The sequence below is a fragment of the Zeugodacus cucurbitae genome, chromosome 6 (assembly GCF_028554725.1).
Source record: "Zeugodacus cucurbitae isolate PBARC_wt_2022May chromosome 6, idZeuCucr1.2, whole genome shotgun sequence".
In the NCBI taxonomy this organism is placed as follows: domain Eukaryota; kingdom Metazoa; phylum Arthropoda; class Insecta; order Diptera; family Tephritidae; genus Zeugodacus; species Zeugodacus cucurbitae.
The window spans coordinates 55,829,536-55,849,857 of NC_071671.1; the positions used below are offsets into that span (position 1 = coordinate 55,829,536).

General features: G+C 36.5%; 1 protein-coding gene across 2 annotated transcripts; it reads left to right on the plus strand.

The window, feature by feature from the left end:
• The first annotated feature begins 378 nt into the window (after positions 1 to 378).
• On the plus strand, positions 379 to 19,941 carry LOC105218684 (uncharacterized). Of its 2 annotated transcripts, XM_054233294.1 has the most exons (5): positions 379 to 528; positions 9,612 to 9,701; positions 9,893 to 10,496; positions 17,504 to 17,917; positions 18,035 to 19,941. In XM_054233294.1, exons 3-5 carry the CDS (start codon positions 10,445 to 10,447, stop codon positions 19,738 to 19,740), a joined length of 2,172 nt encoding a protein of 723 aa, XP_054089269.1. In that variant the 5' UTR covers positions 379 to 528; positions 9,612 to 9,701; positions 9,893 to 10,444; the 3' UTR covers positions 19,741 to 19,941. The 2 variants fall into 2 exon arrangements, with proteins under 2 accessions (XP_054089269.1, XP_011192718.2); XM_011194416.3 differs by lacking the exon at positions 379 to 528 and adding an exon at positions 981 to 997 and having other exon boundaries at positions 9,612 to 10,496.
• Positions 19,942 to 20,322: the final 381 nt, after the last annotated feature.

Below are 20,322 nucleotides of genomic sequence, written 5' to 3' on the forward strand. Positions count from 1 at the left end.
GACCCACTGTGTGTCTTTTGAAGATTATGTTTAACTATATTATATTAGAATTCAGTTCAAGTGGCGCCTCTCACATAATTGTGGATATGAACTTTTCCGCCTGCAAAGCAATAATTTTTATATACAACCCAGCTATCATAAAAAGACTTTTCCCACTCAAACAAAAAAAAAAAATAATTCCAAAAATAAATATTTAATTTATAATTCTAACATTTAGTAACTTCAAAAGAACCCTCTGTAACGCTCAGCGCACAGCACAATGCTCTCGACACTCACTCGCTCGCTTACTCAGCATGTGGCAGTGACTTTGCTTGTTGGCGCTCGCTAACTGCTAGCACTAATGGTGTGGTGTTTTTAGCCAACTGCTTAATGGATGTGTACGTAGCTGGTCTGGAGACAACGGCCACGCTGATTTGGTTGCATGCAGCGCATACGCGTTTAAGACTCGAAACGGTGAGGTACGCATGCGCGACGCTCATAAGCAAATACCGTGCACCGAATTGCGGCAAATTTAATGAATAATAAACAGTATGTGCATTAAAATTAAATGATAAAAAATTAAATACTGAAAAAAATTAAGTATTAAAAAAATTAAAAAAAAAAAATACTGGTAAATGAAGTTGTTATATTATAAATGAAGCATAAAGAAATAAAAATTTGAAGTGCAAAATTTTACGTTTAATGCAAACCTACATAGTATTTCTGTAGCAGCACATAACGAACGAAAGAACAAAACGGGTTAGTGGTCGTCGTCGTCGTCGGCGAAATAGTTGGGACGGTTGGCCGGTGTTGGTGGACAGTGGCGACAGTCTGCGTACATAAATACAGCTTATATGTATAGTACGTGTATATGAAAAGAGTGACCGTGTTGGCGGCTATCGGCGCACCGGATGCAAATACATAAAAAGTGACCATAGATATCAAGAACTAAGTGTATATAATAATTGCCTTATATGCGGCACAAAGAGGCTTTTGCACTGTCTAAATGCACTAATAGGTGCGTCTTATCACAGTGGACGTAGTTGTTGCTTGATTTTCTACATTAATTTTTTTTTTTAATTTTTCTCAATTGTTTTATTAATTTTATTTATTTTTTATTAATTTTTATTTTTTTTTTTTGTTGAATAATTTTTTTTCCTTTTCTTAATTTTTTTTGTTTTAATAATTAATTTACTTTTTTTAATATATATTTTTTTTGTAATTATGTATTATTATTTTTTTTTACTTTTATACTTGCTATTTATTTTTTTATTTATTTTTTTTTGTTGTTGTTATTTTAACGCACTTGTGTAAGCATTTATGTACCATGTTTCTAGCAAAGTGTGTTAACATTTGTCGCGCGTCTAATGACACAGGAAATCGCCTTAAATTAGCTGGAAACGAAAACTAACGAAAGCTCTGTGTTGTGGAGTTGCGGAAAAAGTGTTTCGAAGACATTAGTTTTTTGTATGCAGGAAATGCAGTTAGTGCCTTGCGTGCGGCGTCGGAAATTGCAACGCTTACATACAAACTTTATGACATGCGTGCATATTATTATGTTATATTTATATATAATCGAATATGACGCACAGGTAATGAAGTATGCAGAAATGCAATGACTTCACTGCACTGGTGCGAATTGTTTTCAGTATATTTACTTCATATTTTTATAGCGACCTTCATTGGAAATTTTTGCATATTGTGCGGCATATATGACTATACATATCCATATGTCTTTATAGCTCTGATGATATAGTTGTTACCTTTATAGCTTCTTTATTTCGCTTTTCAGCCTAAATATTAGGACTTAAAAAATTAAAAATATGATTTTTTTCACACAGTGGTTAATATTTGAATAATATTCAATATTAATTGAATAATTTTCGAGAAGTTTCCAAAAAAATTCTAACTTTTAACTCTATGTAGTCGTATATAAATTCGAGTCCGTTCCAATTAGATAGAACCAACTATCTTGGGTATGAGCCTCGGTGAAATTCTTCAACATATATTATGACAATGGACCGCCTAAAGGCCTAGCTGCGTCATCGTACATCCACTATACCTTAGATTTACTGAAAATGCTTTCGTGTCAGCAAAAATTAAAATAAAAGCTTTTGAAAAACACAAACATTTTTTTAACACCGATAAGAATGCAATTGTTTACATAAATATGTATTTATATATTTGAACCAGCTCTCGGTAGATTAAATGTGCCGTCAAATTTTTATGATTGTGCAGTGTATTTGCTTTATTTACTTTTTTTTGCGTTTTTCCCATTTGATATACTTATACAGTGGAATTTCCATAACTCGAACTTCTATCACTCGAAGATCTCCAGACCTTGAACCTTTGAACTGGCAATAGCATTTAGAAATCAAATTGCATACACATTTTCTTCTATAATTCTAACTTCCTGGGCGTGGCATCACCCACTTATGCGTCAAAAACCATATCTCAGAAACTACTCGACCGATTTCAATGAAATTCAGTATATAATATTTTCTTGACACCCTGATGACACGTGTGGAAAATGGAAAATGAAATCGGTGCACAACCACGCCTACTTCCCATATAACTCAATTTTGAATTCCTTCTCATTCCTTCACTTTATAAGATATACATAAGCAACCAATGAAGATAGCGAAATAAAACTTTACTCAAATACTGTATATGATCTGCGGCATCACTTGTGTCGAAATAGCTTTTCAAGGCCCCGGTTATCGAATATGAAGAACTCAGTGTCTTAATTTTTCACCGAAAATATCGGTAAATCTCTCAGATATCTTAATTTAATTCAGAGGAAATCTTTTTCTTCTAATAGTGTGTCTCTGTACCAGAAATTGTTAAAATCGGCTCATAACTTCACCTAGCTCTCGTATACCTAATTATAGGATTTTCAAAAATACGATGGCCTTAATATCTTATAAATCAGTTAATATGTGAAATATCTTAGCCAAATTAAATGAGCATATTACCTTAGATATAATGGATGTTGGTGGTGAAAATGAGTGAAATCGATTCAGGAATTACCTCAGCCCCCATATACTATATGTGATGATTTTCGTTATTCTATTGAAAATTATGCCGAATATATGTGTCAAATTGTTTGTTATTTTAATTAAAATATAGCAATAAGTTGCGAGAGTATAAAATGTTCGGTTGCACCCGAACTTAGCCTTTCCTTACTTGTTTATATTGTTGTTTTTTTCTTTTTATAATTTTTTTAATATTTTTTATTGGGTTTTCAATACTTTTTTTTGTATTTTTTTTTATAAATATATTAACCAAAGTATAATAAATGAGTTCTTTCCGATTTCATTCATTCTCGTTAAACCAAAACTCATTTGCTGGGTAAATTATGCAAATTTTTTACAATTCTTCATTTTTCATTTTCTCCGCTCAAATGGCAGGTGTTTTGTTTGCAAACTCGTACCAGTATTTACTAACATATATATTTATATGTATGTTCTTCTTATATGTTTATTTTGGCATGAGTAATATTTTTGTCGTTGTTGTGACAAAACAAAAGCCGCAGAAAAACGTCATCAAATTTAATATTCTAGTAATGAACGAGTCAGTGCAGATGTGAGTAAATATATTTCATAAAAAAAATCATGCCAAACTTACATATATGTATTTACGCTTTTACATTACATTACATTGGAAAAGGAGATATAGATATTCTGTGGCTGCTCTCATGAAGCATACATATATGGTTCTTATTATTATTATCTGGCTTACTTTCACAGTCTTAAAGCAAAAAGCAGCTAACTCCATTTTTAACAAATCACATATTTTCCCGCAAGTTAAAACAAATGTGAAAATAAGACATTTGAAAACTTTATTTTTTTATCGATACATTTGCTTTGTAATTGTGCACAAAAGTGCAAAGTCCATAGTTCATTTGCTTGAGAGTGAAATTTTCATACAAATTTTTTTTTGCAGATTTATTATTTGAAAACACCTTTGCCGGCTAAACGTGCAATATGCCAATACACAAGTGGTAATATAAACAAATGATTGCGAATTATTGCGAAATACTTTCCCTTAGTGAAGCATTTTTCCTTAATAACACGCTTTAGTAACTTCAGATTGCACTCTCTTAGCGATATACATATATATAAATTAGTAGTTACAGTTACAAAGTGAAATCACACACGTTTTTTGCATATCCACATACAGATTTGTAAGTATGTATATACATACATGCGTGAGCCATTGATCAGTCGAAAGATGCGACTTCATTTTACGTTTGACCGTGTTTTAACGCATGAGATGCAAAATCTTGAAATGAAAAACCATAAAGTAGTGATTTATGTGCGTGGCTTATATGAGGACACACTTGATATAAGAAGTGTGTTCAAAAAATAACGGTAATTTTCATTTTTAAAATAAAAAACCTATTCATTGATCTATATTAATGTTGCCTTTAAAATAATCTCCAGTAGATATTATATAGTTATACCAGCGCATCTTCCATCTTCGAAACACTTTTGGGATAGCCTTTGGCTCTTTCAGCTATTTCTCATATACTTGTAAATGGTTGTTTTAAAAACTTCTTCTTAAATACTTAAAACTTACCGATCAAACCAGTGTTACTTCGTCGAATTAACAGCACTTGGACGAATAGAATTCAGTTCAATTCCGTTATCTCAAACCCGACTGTTGTGAGATTGAGAAGATTCTTTTTATTTTTGGAAATCACACAGAGTAATGTCTGGCGAATATGGCTAGTTTTGTCAATTGACCCATCCAAACCCGCGAAATTTTAATATTCCCGTTATTTTTTGAACACATCACATATACATGAAAATTCGAAACTATTTTTTTTTTTTACTTTTTTTACACTGAAAGTAATCGGAACAATAATTACAGTACCTAAGAAAAGTAATAACTCATCTTCATTTTTTAACATATCCAATGACTGGCAGCATTAAATTATTAGCCATAAAAATCTCAATTACTTCAATTATAATATTCAAGCTTAAAAAGTATAAGTGATCATGATAATAGGCCTCTTCAAGCACTTAAATGTAAACTCAAAATATTTTCCACCGAAAACATTAATTTTAATTAAGACTACTTAAGCAATCAACAATTGAACAATACCGATCTGAACACTTAACCTTAAAGAGCAAGGCAGACCATGGCAATACAGAAATATGTTCCACCCATCGTCTATACCAACGACGATACCGCACGCCACATTTACCATTTAAAGCACTATGCTAACAGTCCAAGCCGCCATCCACTTCTCATCCATATGATCATCGTCTTAATTATGGTTTCAGCCATGCGTCTTGTGGATATGCGCTTACAGCTATCTTCAAGTTGCTATATCTATAAATATGTATTTGTGGCTGACCATTGCTCTTTTTCCACATATGTGTATCATTTGCTATAAGTATACTCATTCGCACTTACTGTTCAATACTTCATTTGTTGGGAGCCAGTACAAGTTTTCAGCGTTTGCAGAAAAAAATGAATGCCGCCTTACAAGTGGACGGTCGTCGCTTGATTAGTTAGTTGGTGGCTGGTGGCATTCAACATGACTCATGTCTCATGTCTACAAGTTGTGGGGTTGTGTGCATTGCTGCCACAAGTATGTGGTAGATGAATTGCTTTCATGGCACAGCAATTTTCTTGCTGTACGCTTGCTGAACGGTGGCAATGAGCTCAGCTTTAATAGAAATAAAATTACATTAATTAACTTGGCTGGTGCATGTCGAGGCGTTCAAATGGCGCTATTGACGATTTTTAATTCGTTTTCATGTTTTTGTTTTTTCGAAATTACTGTATGTATGTAGTTTTGCGGATATGGCAAATACCATGTGTGACTATGAAGCATAGCTGGAAAATTATTCTAAGAAATTTTGACATTTCAGAAAATGTTTCAATACCAGCTAGGATTGGATTGGAATGCGGAACGTATTATAATGAGAAATATACTATTTTTGTCAAAGTTTGAGGTAATCAAAATTATAATATTAATCTTACTCTATATGATCCTACGCCAGGGTAACCCGGAATACTGCCAACTGACTCGATTTGGTGAGATTAAGAGTTTCTGCTATTTCACGAATTTATTCTCTGTTGGATTTCACTCATTTCAGTCAGATAATGTTTTAAGCTTCATGGCAGAACATTTTCTATATATTTATTTAAGTCTGTAAGGATTGGGTATTGTTATCGATTTCATTTCGACAATATCGGGCTTTGGCAAGAGAGGTGTTAGACGATGGATACCAAAATATTATGTCCAGAGTTTTAGAAAACGCCTGCATACAGCATGCAGCTTTGTATGATATATTCTAGAGCAGTATGTATGTATATATAGGAACTGTAGAAACCACTTAGGCGATTATAGCCGAATGCACCAGAGTGCGCCATTCATCCTCTGTTTTGCAACGAGGCTCTGTTTGATCTTTCCTTGAGAAGTTTTTTTTTATGTCGTGGGTCCCAAATGCTACGTACAACCGTAGAAGCGGGCTTCTCCTTCTCACTTTAACTCTTCTCCAAACGGATGTCTGTTGGCTACCCAGAGGATACTTGGTCTAAAACCGGAGCTTGTGGGCTGCTTGAGTCATATGCAAGAGGATCGTTCCTGGCCACTCCCAATTGAATGACAGTCAGAAACTTTCCTCACTTGCGTGAACTTCTACAAACGGTCTTGTCCGTGGATTTGACGAGATAACTGAGACAGTAGATATCCGAAAGGAGAACAAACACAATCGTTAGACCACTTCCCAGCAGTACTTTAGGGAGTTTAAGGTCAATTCGAAAGAGTTTCCGTGATACAACCTGACCGTCTATAAAACATTGATTCACTGGTACGTACCTGCAGCTGAGAAATAGTCGAAATAGTGGACTTCACCCGAAGACGGCGAAGATTGACCTATCGGGCGGGCCGTTTGCGCTACCTTCTAAAAACTTTCTCAAACGGGTTAAAGAACCTGGATCATCGCTGGATCAAGAGTATCGAACAAGATTAAGACTATGTTTTCTGTTAAGTACTTATTGGAACGTACATTAACTGAAACAAATTTTCATTATGAATTAAAAAAAATAAATACTCACTAAATCTGAAAATATACATATTTATATCGAAGGCAGTTTTATGCTCTTGACTGCCAAACAAGCACCAACAACAAATTCACGTCACGAAAATATTAGTACGAGATCTCTGTGATGTAATCGATGTCACGCTATTTATTCCATTACGGGTCGTTCATATTTTCGCTGCTTTGTTAAAAAACGATCTCGTGCAGATTTCCACTATAAAAACTGATTAAACTAGACAATTAACGCAGCAACGCCCAACTCAGCATGCGACCCATTTACATATACTGTATATATACAGTTATACTCGCATTGCTCGATAAATGCGATTTTAAATGATTGTCCCATAATTAATTGTTTTGTCTTACACTTTCAACCTTTTCAACATGAAATGCAATTTCACTCTCATTCGTACTACATACAAGTAACAGCACAGTGAACAATTTAATGATCTAATGACAGAGCTCTGGATTTGTCATACATGAATCATATTACACGCATGATTCACCTACAGATTATTTTCATACATATGGGAATACATATTATGGGTTAATTCTAATTCCAGTTTTTGCGTTTTAATTTCGAAGTAATTGAAAAAAAAACATATATATTATTTTGTTGGTTGGAGATTTTGGTTAGCAATAACTTCCTAAGTAGTAAGCAAGTTTTTAAGTTTGAATCAGTGGAACGTTTTATATGTTAGTAATAAAAAATATATAAACTGTACTGGCAGTATTGAGTCTGAGACCTAATTGAAGGTCATATTACCGACATCCAGCTTTTTGATAAAGGTTTTGTAGTAAAAAGGTACGGATATGGTTCAAAAAGAGTTCGGTAATATCGATCAACACTTCCTTGTCGCTAAATTTCCTTCCACCGAGCATTCTCCTGAGTTGTAATGACAGGTAGAACTAGGTGAGGATCAGGTCCGGCAAATACTTGGGTTCCGGAAGCACAATTCATACAATTTTCTACACGGGAAAACGGTCGATCGCGGGTTCACGCGATGTTTTCGTCCATCACAGTAACTTCTGGACGTCCGACAAATACTGGAGTACCGAAAGCTCGGTTGATAATTAGTACACATGGTTTATTGTCTACTAAATTTTGAAGTTCTCTCTACTTGCCTCGTTTTTATACTCGGCAGCCATGATTCTTGCCCGAGATACTTACATACGCTTGCCATTGACTAACTTTACATAAAGATAAGCTTGCAAAAAAGCCTGAAGCTGATATTATTATTATTGTAGACATTCTATTCCGCGAATTTCTTCAACCTCGGGCCAAAACAAAACCAAAAATTCGAAAGAATGTTTTCGGAAGCTGATTATATAAGCCATACTTGAAATAAAAGAAACCACAACTTTACGTAGAAAATTCAGTAAAACAAAAATACAAAGAACAACAACAAATAGCAGCTTTGCGCAACAATATAGTAATCTGCAAAGACTTTCCAGAGCTTGAAGTGTTCTTATGAGTATTTCACAAATAACGTCATCGCGACGACACAATTTCAATGAACCGCGAATGGAGTGAGGCAGTAAAACGCTCATAAAACCAACTTAAAACAAACAAACAAATAAACATAAAACTTTTAAATAAGCGGGCAGACAAATAGCTGACATATAACAAGGTAGACAATACACGAACAAACAAACAGACAGTCAGAGAGTCAGACAGACAGAGAGACAGACCAAATGATCACATACTATAAAGTGAAGCACGGGGCGCATAGAATGTATGAGCTGAGCAAGAAAAGAGCTGGAGCTGTTTGTTGAAAGAGTTCGAAGACCACAAGTAACGCCACGGCGGTGAAGACCACAATTGTGGCAACAACAACAGTAGCAATGAGCATAATAAAAACAAGCGCAACAACATAAATATAGTAGATAGTAGATACTAACTAGCAACATTTTGCCAGAGAAAATTAACAACAACAACAAAAAGTTATAAAAAAACACAGAAGAAGTAGAAGTCGAAAAATTCACCAATTGAACTCTGGCAACAGGCCACAGCAATTGTAACGTTAGCAGTGATAGTTCCAGCATCGCCAACAGCTGAGTTGAGGTGGTGGTGGTGGCGCTGTGGGAGGCATAATCTGAATACTCGGATGTCTACTAATAGAATTCCAATATGCATGCGGGTCTTTAAATATATACAATCTCACATATATAGATCGTATATGCATTTGTATTGTGTTGTTATTGCCATGGCGTGTGTACTGGAGAACGGCATGTGACCGACAGATCGATTGCTCGCTCGTTGACTAAGCTGATTTTGTTTCAGCAGCGTGTAGCAGCAGCAGTTGCATGCGATTGTTTTGTGTGGAGAGTCTCAGCGATAGCAAGCGCGATCAGCACTCGTAGACACGGCGGGGTTTCGAGCACACACGCGTGCATAACATATGTTGTTATCAAAATTAATATACTCGGACTAAAGAAGAATAATTTTTGATAGAAATTTCAAAAAAAAAAAATATGTAATTTTGTCGAAAATAATACAGCTTATAAATTTAAGCTTTCTCAATTAATTTTGTGTGTTTTAATATAACAAAAAATTATATATTTTTCCAGTTCCTGCACAAGCCAGACCAAATCAGGTGCTCAGTCAGCTCTAAATGGTGTGAACCACTTAAAAAAATAAATACATTTTTTATAAAAACAGTGAGTGCTCCAAAACAACACGCTGATCAAACAATAGAAAATAAATAATTCAAAAAAATTATATAGAAAATAATAAATACAAAAATTTAGCTTAACTCCAGCTGTGCTGTGCGAATCGTGATCATAGTCACCGCGCTCTGTGATCGTTGATATACTTTTAACACTAAAATGCTAATAAATTTTATTAACAGCGCCAAAAGTGTTTTCAAACGCAACAACAAACAATAGAAAAAAATTAAAAACCACAACAAAAAATAATACATTTGATAACAACAACAACAGAATATTAAATTTGACAACAACAACAAAAACTAGAAGCAAAAAATAAAAACAACAACAATAAAATATTAAATTTTACAACAACAGCAAAAAATAATAAATTTAGCAACAACAGCAAAAACTAGAACAAAAAATAAAAACAACAACAAAAAATAATAAATTTAACAACAACAAAAACAAAGATTATGTGAAAATTCAAATCAAATCTAACAGCGAATGTTTAATAATAAATAAAAACACACGCAACAACAACAAATAAACACTCGAAAAAAATAAAAAATTAAAAGTGAGTTTCACAGACACTCCTCACCTCCCACAGCGACAAACGATCGATCGTTCGTTCGATCTATGGCTTTATTACGTGCCGTTAAGTGAAAAGTGTACTAAGAATATTTACTCAAATACTAAAAACCGAATTAGCTCAAATACAAGCGTAGCATCAGCCGCAGTGCACACACCCGAAAATGGCTCGGATGGAGCAACCGGCCGCTAATGATATCGAGCAATTTCTACGAGGTAAGTCGTTATGCTTGACTAAACGCACTGAATATTTCCCATTTCTAGTATCACTTAACTGCAAGCACTATAATGTAAGATAAGCTTAACTATGTAAATATTTACAAGCATTCCGTGAGATATACATACATACATACAAACAATGGCAATAATAGTAGTTAATTCATTGCCAAGTGTTATAACGTTTTCACACATATGTGCAAGTTCTACTTTACTACGCCACTACGTGCCGGCAACGTTTTCTATGTCTTTTGCTGGAAAATACATGCATTTCGGCGTATGTGTGTGTGCTTATAAAATGACTTTTTTTTATTATTGTGCCATTTTTTGAGATTTTTTTTTTCGTAGAATTACGCCGGAAGTGATTCTTTGCTGACGCTTTCTGTTCCGACTGAATGCATTTAAAGCCACACTTAACACTCGAAATTGAAGTCGTTGAAGCGATTCAGCGATTTGCATCGGAAAATGTTAAATATGTCAGCTGAATCAGCAAAATGTAAACTTACTTTCAACTGGAGACATTAAAAAGTAATAAGAACCATTCGAAACATTAAGAAAAAGAAAACAAAAAATCACCCCCCACAAATATAGAAAAGATAAATAAATTCTAATTGTACCCCCAAAGAGCTTAATAGAGCATAAAAGATGAGCAACCAAATTTTTCATCAGCGTGTTAAAGATAGTTGAAATCAGTTCTTTTCATGACAGTGTATATGTAGTTGTGTTTTTTAGAATTTTATGGCATGCAATTTAGTTCTGCTTTTTCCCGCCTGGATAAGGAAGCGAAGCGAATGGGTCTGGTGGTGAACGAGGACAAGACGAAATATCTCCTGTCATCAAACAAACAGTCAGCGCATTCGCGTCTTGGCTCCCACGTCACTGTTGACAGTCATAACTTTGAAGTTGTAGATAATTTCGTATACCTAGGAACCAACATTAACACCGATAATAATGTCAGCCTTGAAATCCAACGCAGAATCACTCTTGCCAACAGGTGCTACTATGGACTGAGTAGGCAATTGAAAAGTAAAGTCCTCTCTCGACGAACAAAAACTAAACTCTACAAGTCCCTCATCATTCCCGTCCTACTTTATGGTGCAGAAGCGTGGACGGTGTCAACATCCGATGAGACGGCACTAGGAGTTTTCGAGAGAAAGGTTTTGCGGAAGATTTACGGTCCCTTAAACATTGGCAACGGCGAATACCGCAGAAGATGGAATGATGAGCTGTATGTGTTGTTCGACGACATAGACATAGTCCAGCGAATAAAAAGACAGCGGCTACGCTGGCTGGGTCATATTGTTCGAATGGATGAAAGTGCCCCAGCTCTGAAAGTTTTCGATGCAGTACCCGCTGGTGGAAGCCGAGGAAGAGGGAGACCTCCACTCCGATGGAAGGACCAGGTGGAGAAGGACCTGTCTTCACTTGGTATTACCAATTGGCGCCAAACCGCCAAAAGGAGAGATGCGTGGCGCACTGTTGTGGACTCGGCTATAACCGCGTAAGCGGTTTCTACGCCAGTTAAGAAGAAGAAGAATTTAGACAATTATTTCCTAACCTCTAATAGTTCAACAAAAATGCATACAAATAATCTATAAAAATCTTCTCTCCCCCATATGTTTCTATATTCTTTACTTAGTTAATATTGTTTTATATTCATGAATTAACGCGTAAAAGTACAAATAGTCTACGTTTGTTGAAAAAATAACGCTATTTTTTAATATTTATTCATGCGCCTACATTATCCCCATTCGATAATATGCACTTATGCCAGCGCTTCTTACAATCGTCGAAACATTTTTTCAAACTCGATTATTGCGATAGCATTTGGTTCTTGTAAAACGACGGGCCTTTAAGGTTAAGCTTATTTTTTAGAAATAGCAAAAAAGTTACACGGAGCCACAAGCCTGTTGAATATGGTGGTTGGACCATGGCTACAGTACTGTTTTTGACCAAGAATTCACGAACAAGCAATGATACTATTTTGTACCAATAGGGACGATTGTTTTCTAATTTAACGCACCTCAACACAAAGCCATTTCTTGAATTAATTGAGTCACCAAAAGTTCGTTCAAATAAAGTGATATTTTAACGCTCCTTAGGTGTTGCCATAAATAAAATTAAAAAATCAGGTATCTAAGGCGCTCACCGTTAACGGTAATGACGGATCTTTAATTTAACCAATTAGGGACGAATAATGCCTTCTGAATTTAAATTTCGTACCAGCGAGCAATTTTTCCTGAAAGGATCGAATCTTCCAATCAGAATCTTTAAAGAAGTATCTCACCCATGCTAATAAAACGGACTTTGAGCGACCATATTACGAATTGATGAGCTGAACACAAAACAGTACATTCTCAAATTAAGAATAACCTAAGATATTCATTATTTTCGTCACTAGAACTACGAATGATATTCAAAATGCATGTTTCGGTGGTTACTCAATCTAGTTGGCAAAAATCTTCGAACTATGCGCCCAAACACAAAAATTGTATTGAAAGCAAATCAAACCGATAGAATAAATAGAAACCCTTCAAGGGTCTATGAACAATCCTACATTTGTTTAGGAGTTAGATAAGTCTAGAATTTTCAAAAACATTGATTATTTGGACCTAAAGAACACTTGGTGATCTCAAAAACATTATTAAATTAGTGAAATAGTATCAAAATCTTTGGGTCAGTTAGCTTTAACTACGATAACGAGACGAGTTAAAATCCGGATGTCGGTCTGTCCATCCGCCCGTCCATTCAACAGATAACTTGGGTAAAATTAAGATATTTTAACGAAAATTGGCACATATGTTCCTTGGGACCGTGAGTGAGTTGCTATTGAAAATGGTCGAAATCGGATCATGGGCCACGACCACAAAATGGCGAAAACCGAAAACACATAAAGTGTGATAACTAAGCCATAAATAAAGTTATAATAGTAGTTATTTGGTATAAAGTATCGCTCTAGGAAGGGGCATATTTGGATGTAATTTTGTTTTTGGGAAATGGGTGTGGCGTCGGCCACTTATGGGTCAAAAAACATATCTCAGGAACTACTCGACCAACTTCAATGAAATTCGATTTATAATATTTCCTTGACAACCTGATAACACGTATCAAAATCAATCACAACCATATATTATATAAATTAGGAACGAATGAAGATAGCGGAATAAAACTTTACACACATACTGTATTTGAGGTGAGGCAGGACCCCGTATATCGAATACGAAGAACTCAGCGCCTATGAGTAATTTTTCACCGGAAATATCGGTAAATCTCTCAGATATTTTAATTTAATTCAAAGGGAATCTTTTTCTTCCAATAGTGTCTCTCTGTTCCAAAAATGGTTAAAATCGATACCTTATACCTTATATTCGGATTATCAAACTTCCTGTGGGCTTTATACCGCATATATCGGTTAATATGTGAGATATCTCAGCAAAATTAAGGATATAGTGCACATTGCTGGTGAAAATTAGTTAAGTCGATTCAGGAATTACCTCTGTCCTCATATACTGCATATGATGATTTTCGTTTTTCTACTGGACTTTATGCCGAATATATGGGTCAAATTGTGTGTTATCTTAATAAAAATACTCGTATAGCAATAAATTGCGAGAGTATAAAATATTCGGTTGCACCCGAACTTAGTCTTTCCTTACTTGTTTTACATGCGTAATACACTTTGAGTATTGTCCATTAAATGATGACTATCGTTAGACATCTTTTTGTATTTTTAGACTTGATCTCTGCCAACATTTTAACACATTTTGTGCAGGCGCCTGGCACAGTCTGCCGAAAATAATGCTAATTAAAATTGAATAAACTAAAGCTTTCTTTATATGTTTATAAATACGTATGTTAATATGTCATAAGTACCTCCACATGTGCTCCTCAACTCACACATTTTCGCAATTATTGTATGAAAATATGTGGCGCGAAGCCACAAATTACCGGACGCTTGTTTATAGCAAATTGCTTGGCAACCTACTTATTGCGGAATAAGACTTTCTACAACAGTTCACACACTTTGCCGTGGTCCAAATTTTAGCGGCTTTGAAGCGGACTTAACTAATTATATGCTAAAAGCATTGTTAGCATGTTTCTGAAAATACCCCAAAAATGTTTATATATAAAATTATAATATTATAATTATAATATAAAATTGATACCTCGAGTTGTTGGAAAGAACCTTTTACTCTCATGCAGACAAGCAAGCATGTAGATCATACTGTTTCTAATTGGTGGCTTAGTAAGTGCACTTTATTAGCTTACTGCTTGTTTGACTCACTTATATACTTACTTATGTATATACAGGTAACTTGCCGCAATTCTTGAGTTCCTTGGCGCTTCAACTTGTTTGTTGTTTGTTTAGTGCCTCGCAGTAGTTCATACTTTATTTTGCGTGATTTTTATTTTTTTCTTTTGCCACAACACCTCGATTTGTAACAACGCTTGCGGTTTTTGTCTTCTCAGCTTAATTCTTTCTTTTTTGTTGTTTTCTTTGCTTTTGTAATACATTATTCATTCGCGCGTTTCATTTTTGTGGCTGCAAACGCAGCAGTTGTTGTTGCTATTGTTGTTGTTGTTGTGTATTGTCTTTCGTCTGTGGTTAATAGTAAGCAGTCGTTTGCCGCTATAATATATTTTTAATGTTCCTTTATTGTTGTTATTTTCATAATTTTTCAGTTTTTCTTTGGTTAAGTGGTGTTACCGTTATTCTGCCGGCTTTTACTTTTCATGTCGCAACATTAACACATTCGCAATTTTTATGAATTCATCATCGTTTAGCAGTCAACGTCGTTGTTGTTTTTTTATTATACTTTTTCATAAAGTCATTTAAATTTCAGAGCTCAAATCGTTGACGAAGGGTTCATAACTTTAGGCCATATTCATACAAATACATACGTACTCAAGTACAGTTTAATAGTCACACCGCTCCAGGGCCTCATTAACTCATTCACTTGGCTTTGATTAATCTTTGTGGTGTTTGTCTGGGCTAGAGACATGGTAGCAGCAAACTTTAATTTCATTTTAATAGTTTAAATTGTTATACATACTTACTTATATACCTACATACATATATGTATGTATATGTAGAGCCCCCTTTATTAAAGTAGCGTTATTTGACTTTTACTCTCTCCAAAAGCGTTTAGTTAGTTTGACAATTTATGTTGCGCTACTTAACTGAGATCAAGGTGTTGAGTTGCTCAACAATTTTACAACAACAAAAAGCAGCAAACCTCATTACATTATTAAATTGCGTTTTAGCGATTTTAATTGAGATTTATAGTTCCGCTTATAATTATAATGCTCATTAAGGGGGTGCATGTGGTTTGAAATTGCTGCCCGCTGAGACCCTCTTCAGCCGGAGCTTTAATTATGTTCAAATGATGTGCTTATCGCTGATATTCTCTTTTAGTTTAGTAAATTAACTGTAAATGAGCGCTGTCTGGAAAAAAATACTTTTCAAGATGCAGCATCTTGACCGCTGAACATTTGTAGGGTTATCTTAAATTGGGTCATACTTTGCTCAACATGAAGTTCTTCACATATGTAGGTCAAAGAGATGCTATCAGATCAGCTTCTTTCTTAAGGCAATTATTCGGCGTATCATGGTTGGCTGTATGGTTGCTTGAAATGGGAGACAAAGTGAGCCTCACTGCAAGCGATTGCACTCAGGTCATTATTAATCCCAGTATGCTCCCCAGAGAAACTGTGATAAGCGTCACGTAAACAACTCGATCAATTTGACAAAACTTCTAAGTTTTTTCCATCCCAGCTGCGTAATCTCTCTTAGTTTAGAGTATTGGGAGCCGTGAAAAGTGTCCCTTCTTAACCGACTGAAAGCTGGGCATTCGCAAAGATAATGCTCTAGCGTCTCGTCATCCTCCGCGCACGTCCTGCATTCTGGCGATTTCACTATACCAAATCTTTGCAGGTGGACTCTTAGGGGTAAGTGCACCGTGATCACCCCTGTGATACAGCTTAGTTCTCTTTTGCTCAAAATAAGAAGTATTTTGCTCTTAAACTTTTTAAACTCCTCCTGATTCGGCGTATCAAGGGTTTCCCTTTTTCATATGCGATATAGTATGGAGAAGATATCGATCGAAAATCAATCTAGTCGCCTGTTAAAAAAAAAAAAATAAACAAGTAAAAACGTACCAATTTCTAAACGATCCATCCTTATGTATCTGTCAATAGAACGATTTAGCATTTCTCTAACTGTGTTTTCAACTTCTTCGGCAATAGTACTTTAAAAGTTGGAGCCATCTTCCACACAGCAACTGAAACCCACTTCGTCCCTAGTTGTACTTTTTAACGAAGAGCTGAACTTCCCATTTTCCCCCCCTCTCATTTCATGCTATACGAGATTCCCTGTTACTTAAAATGTCCATATTTTGTTCTTTAAAATATCCGAGAACAATCAAAAATGCTTCTGCAGACATCCGGAGTAGCCCTTCTTAAAAATAAACAGTCTACTTATAGTCCCAGGTTTATATATCTGCTAAGTTAACCTTTTGACATGAGATCCATTCAAGTTCAGTCCCATATTCTCCTTGCTTCCTAATCAAATTTGCTGAATGATGTGGTTTTTTTAGGTTGAATTGATGTCGTTGCGATTTCGTCAACGGTTAATCGCTTTTATACAGAATTGTAAATGAGTGGACCTTTTCTGGATATCGAATGGTCTTCTGTAAATTAGATTGAAGAAATCGCACGACAATGAGTCAGAAGGTCTGTCCAAATTATGCATGTGCTGCTGCTATTGCTTATTGCCGTTCAAAAAGATACTTAAGTCTTGCGGAGTATCACTGAAATTCAGAACTTGACTGGGATCTCGAACATAACCAATACAAAGTTCACTGAGCTGATTTAAATCAAGCATTGTGTTGTCTAGAATGATTTTCGTTCTTCTTCTTACAATAAGTATAGAAATACAATACAATATGCATACGTATACGTATTTAATGTTGAAAATTGTAAAAAATTTAAATTCTGAACAATTTCAGATGTTCGCCAACATTTTCGCGCCTCACTCGAGACATCCGAATATGAGAATACCTCGAATATGTTTCACATGACCGAAGCGGATGCGACGCTCAAACTCTTGATACGTTGTGAGCTACTCCTAGCGAACTATGGGCTAAAAGATGTCAATGCAACAACGAACAATAACAATAAGTCCATTATGGGCAATGGCAAAATGGAGTCAAACGAAGTTTATGATGGAATCAATGGCGTTAGTAAGGTCAATGAACCGTCAATGCAAGCGCACACAACACACACAACCGTGAGCATCCAATGCAATAATCCAACAAAGCACATTACGAAGCAGACAGATCGACAGCATGAAGACGCCTCCTACTTGGATATGAGCGGCGGCGGTGGCGGTGGAGGTAGCGGTAAAACGTGTGGCAAAAAATGTAAGTAAATGCTTGACCTCTGGGCGCGGCCCACAACTACAAGACAGCCAAGAGTTAATTAATGTAAAATAGCATTCAATTAATTTTAATTTTTGTATTTTCAATTGTACATTTCAGCATCCAGTTGGTATGACGAGTGGAATAGTGACATGAAAAGCGATAAAACATTCCGCTGCTCGGGCCGTCTTGGCAACAAAACCAACAGTCAAGCGTACAGCGATGAGGATGTTGACGACGATGAGGAGGATAGCGATGCGAATGAGGATGATAACATTTCCCAAAATTACGATATATGCCAAGTGTCCAGCCATGACAGAGATGAAATGCAAAAGGCAATAACACCCGAGCTCGAACCCATGCAGGCCGTTGATTGTCCATATATGGATTTGCCAGCCGGACATCTTTCGATTGAGCGCGCCACCAAATATGGACAGCTGCAACGCGTCGAGAAGCGACTGTTCTTCGATCAATGTAAAAAGTATTACTGCGGTGTGCTTGACGATTGGCTGCTGTGCTATGCCGACGGACCCACGGCAGCACATCCAACGATAACATTGTATTTGAAGCATAATGGCGTTGAAATCGAACACTATGGCGAGGGCAAGCGACGTGAAGTGTGCTTTCAAATTACAACCGCCGATCCCAATAAGAAATTCCTCTTCCAAGCCGTTAGTGAAGTGGATGCCAAAGAATGGATTATCGCTGTCGAGGCGGCTATACGTGGCGATACATCGCCGGCAAATTTGATAAGAAGCACCAGGAAACTGCCAACACCGCCCATGGCCAAGAAAATGACATTTATGAGCCACATAAGTAATGTGCCAACACACGACTGCATTTACGAAGAACCCTCACCACTCTTTCAAACCGAAAAAACACCCAACAAGCTGAAACCCAATTTGCCACTCAAGAAGGATGCCCCAGCCAACGTGGACTTGATCAATGAACTGGAATACGACATACCCAAATATCCAGCACAGCCTATTAAACCGGCTGAAACGACACAATCGGAATTGGAAACCGCCGAGCTATTGAATCTGAACGAAAACAGCCAAATCAGCACCGAGAAACTCGAATTCCAATCGATCGTCAAAGATGTGCATAGCAAGTTGTCTAGTCAGCTGTCAGCGGGTTCGACGCCGGAACGCTTAAAGAAAGCGCTCATAAAAACCTACTCCGGCAGCAGCGCCAGCGATGTGGAACCTTTAGCGTTAACACCTCCCTCACCATCCACAGTGAAGGAGAGCAAGAAACTACGTAAATCCACCACACCAAATGCCAGTCCACAGAAGTGTGGCAGCAGCGCGCAAGGTAGTCCCAACAACAGCAGCAACAGCAACACAGTTAGTGGCACAGATCGTGTGGGTGTGAAATGCTTTGATAAATGGTTTTTCAATCGCATGAACAAGACAACATCTTCGGGTCGCAGCACCAGCTCAACCAGTTCCACACAATCCTCGCCAGCCAAGTGTAAACAAAGTGAGAAGGAAAATCTACTACAAAGTCTCGACGCGTGTGATGCGGTCGATGGTGTTGGTAGCGGTGTTGATGGCTTACACAGCAACAGCAGTAATCTCTCGTCGCCGATACTGAAGAACACATTTTCGAGTTGTAGCGCCGGTGTCGACAGCACTATGAAGAGCAAAGTAGATCTGATAATCAAAGAGTTCGAGACAAGCGCACACATGGGCATGCTCACAATGGAGACGTTGGCCGGCAGCGCTGTGGCCTCACTGAGTTCCTTCTGCGACAAAGATTGTAATAATTATGAGCCCATTATGACTGTGACAACGCCACCGAGCAGTTTTCTGAAGAAAATATAGCATGGCATTGGCAGCAATAATAAATGGGAGCAGTAGTTACCGTTAGTTGGTGCATCGTGTGATAGGCACTCAAATACTAAATGACTCCCTCCCTCTCTCTTTTGATAATATTTAGTTATGTAAGCGCTCTTGTAACAGTTTTCAAGCGTGTGGACAGTAAAAGTATTCATTATTTTATTAAAGTACTGTTTGGAATAAATAGTTTTTGTTTAGTATTATTATGGAAATCAATGGTGGTTCTTCATTTAAGTTACTTAGAACAGGTTTGTATTGGATTGTAAAGGACTTTTCAATAACGCTGAAACGGTTCGAGATATCGATGAAATTCTTTATTCCGGTGAAAGTACATTCGATGCCACTATATATGGGACTTGATTTCTTTTGTATGGTCACCACGGGCACGCTTGCAAAAGTCCAGACGCTGAACTCAGTTTTCGACGGGTTTCAAGCATAAATCGACAAATGCGGCTGCAATTTCACATTCGATATTCGTACGAAGTTCATCAATCGTCGCTGGCTGGTTGGCATAGACCATAGACTAGGCACAGCCCCACAGGAATTAGTCTAACGGCGTCTAATCGC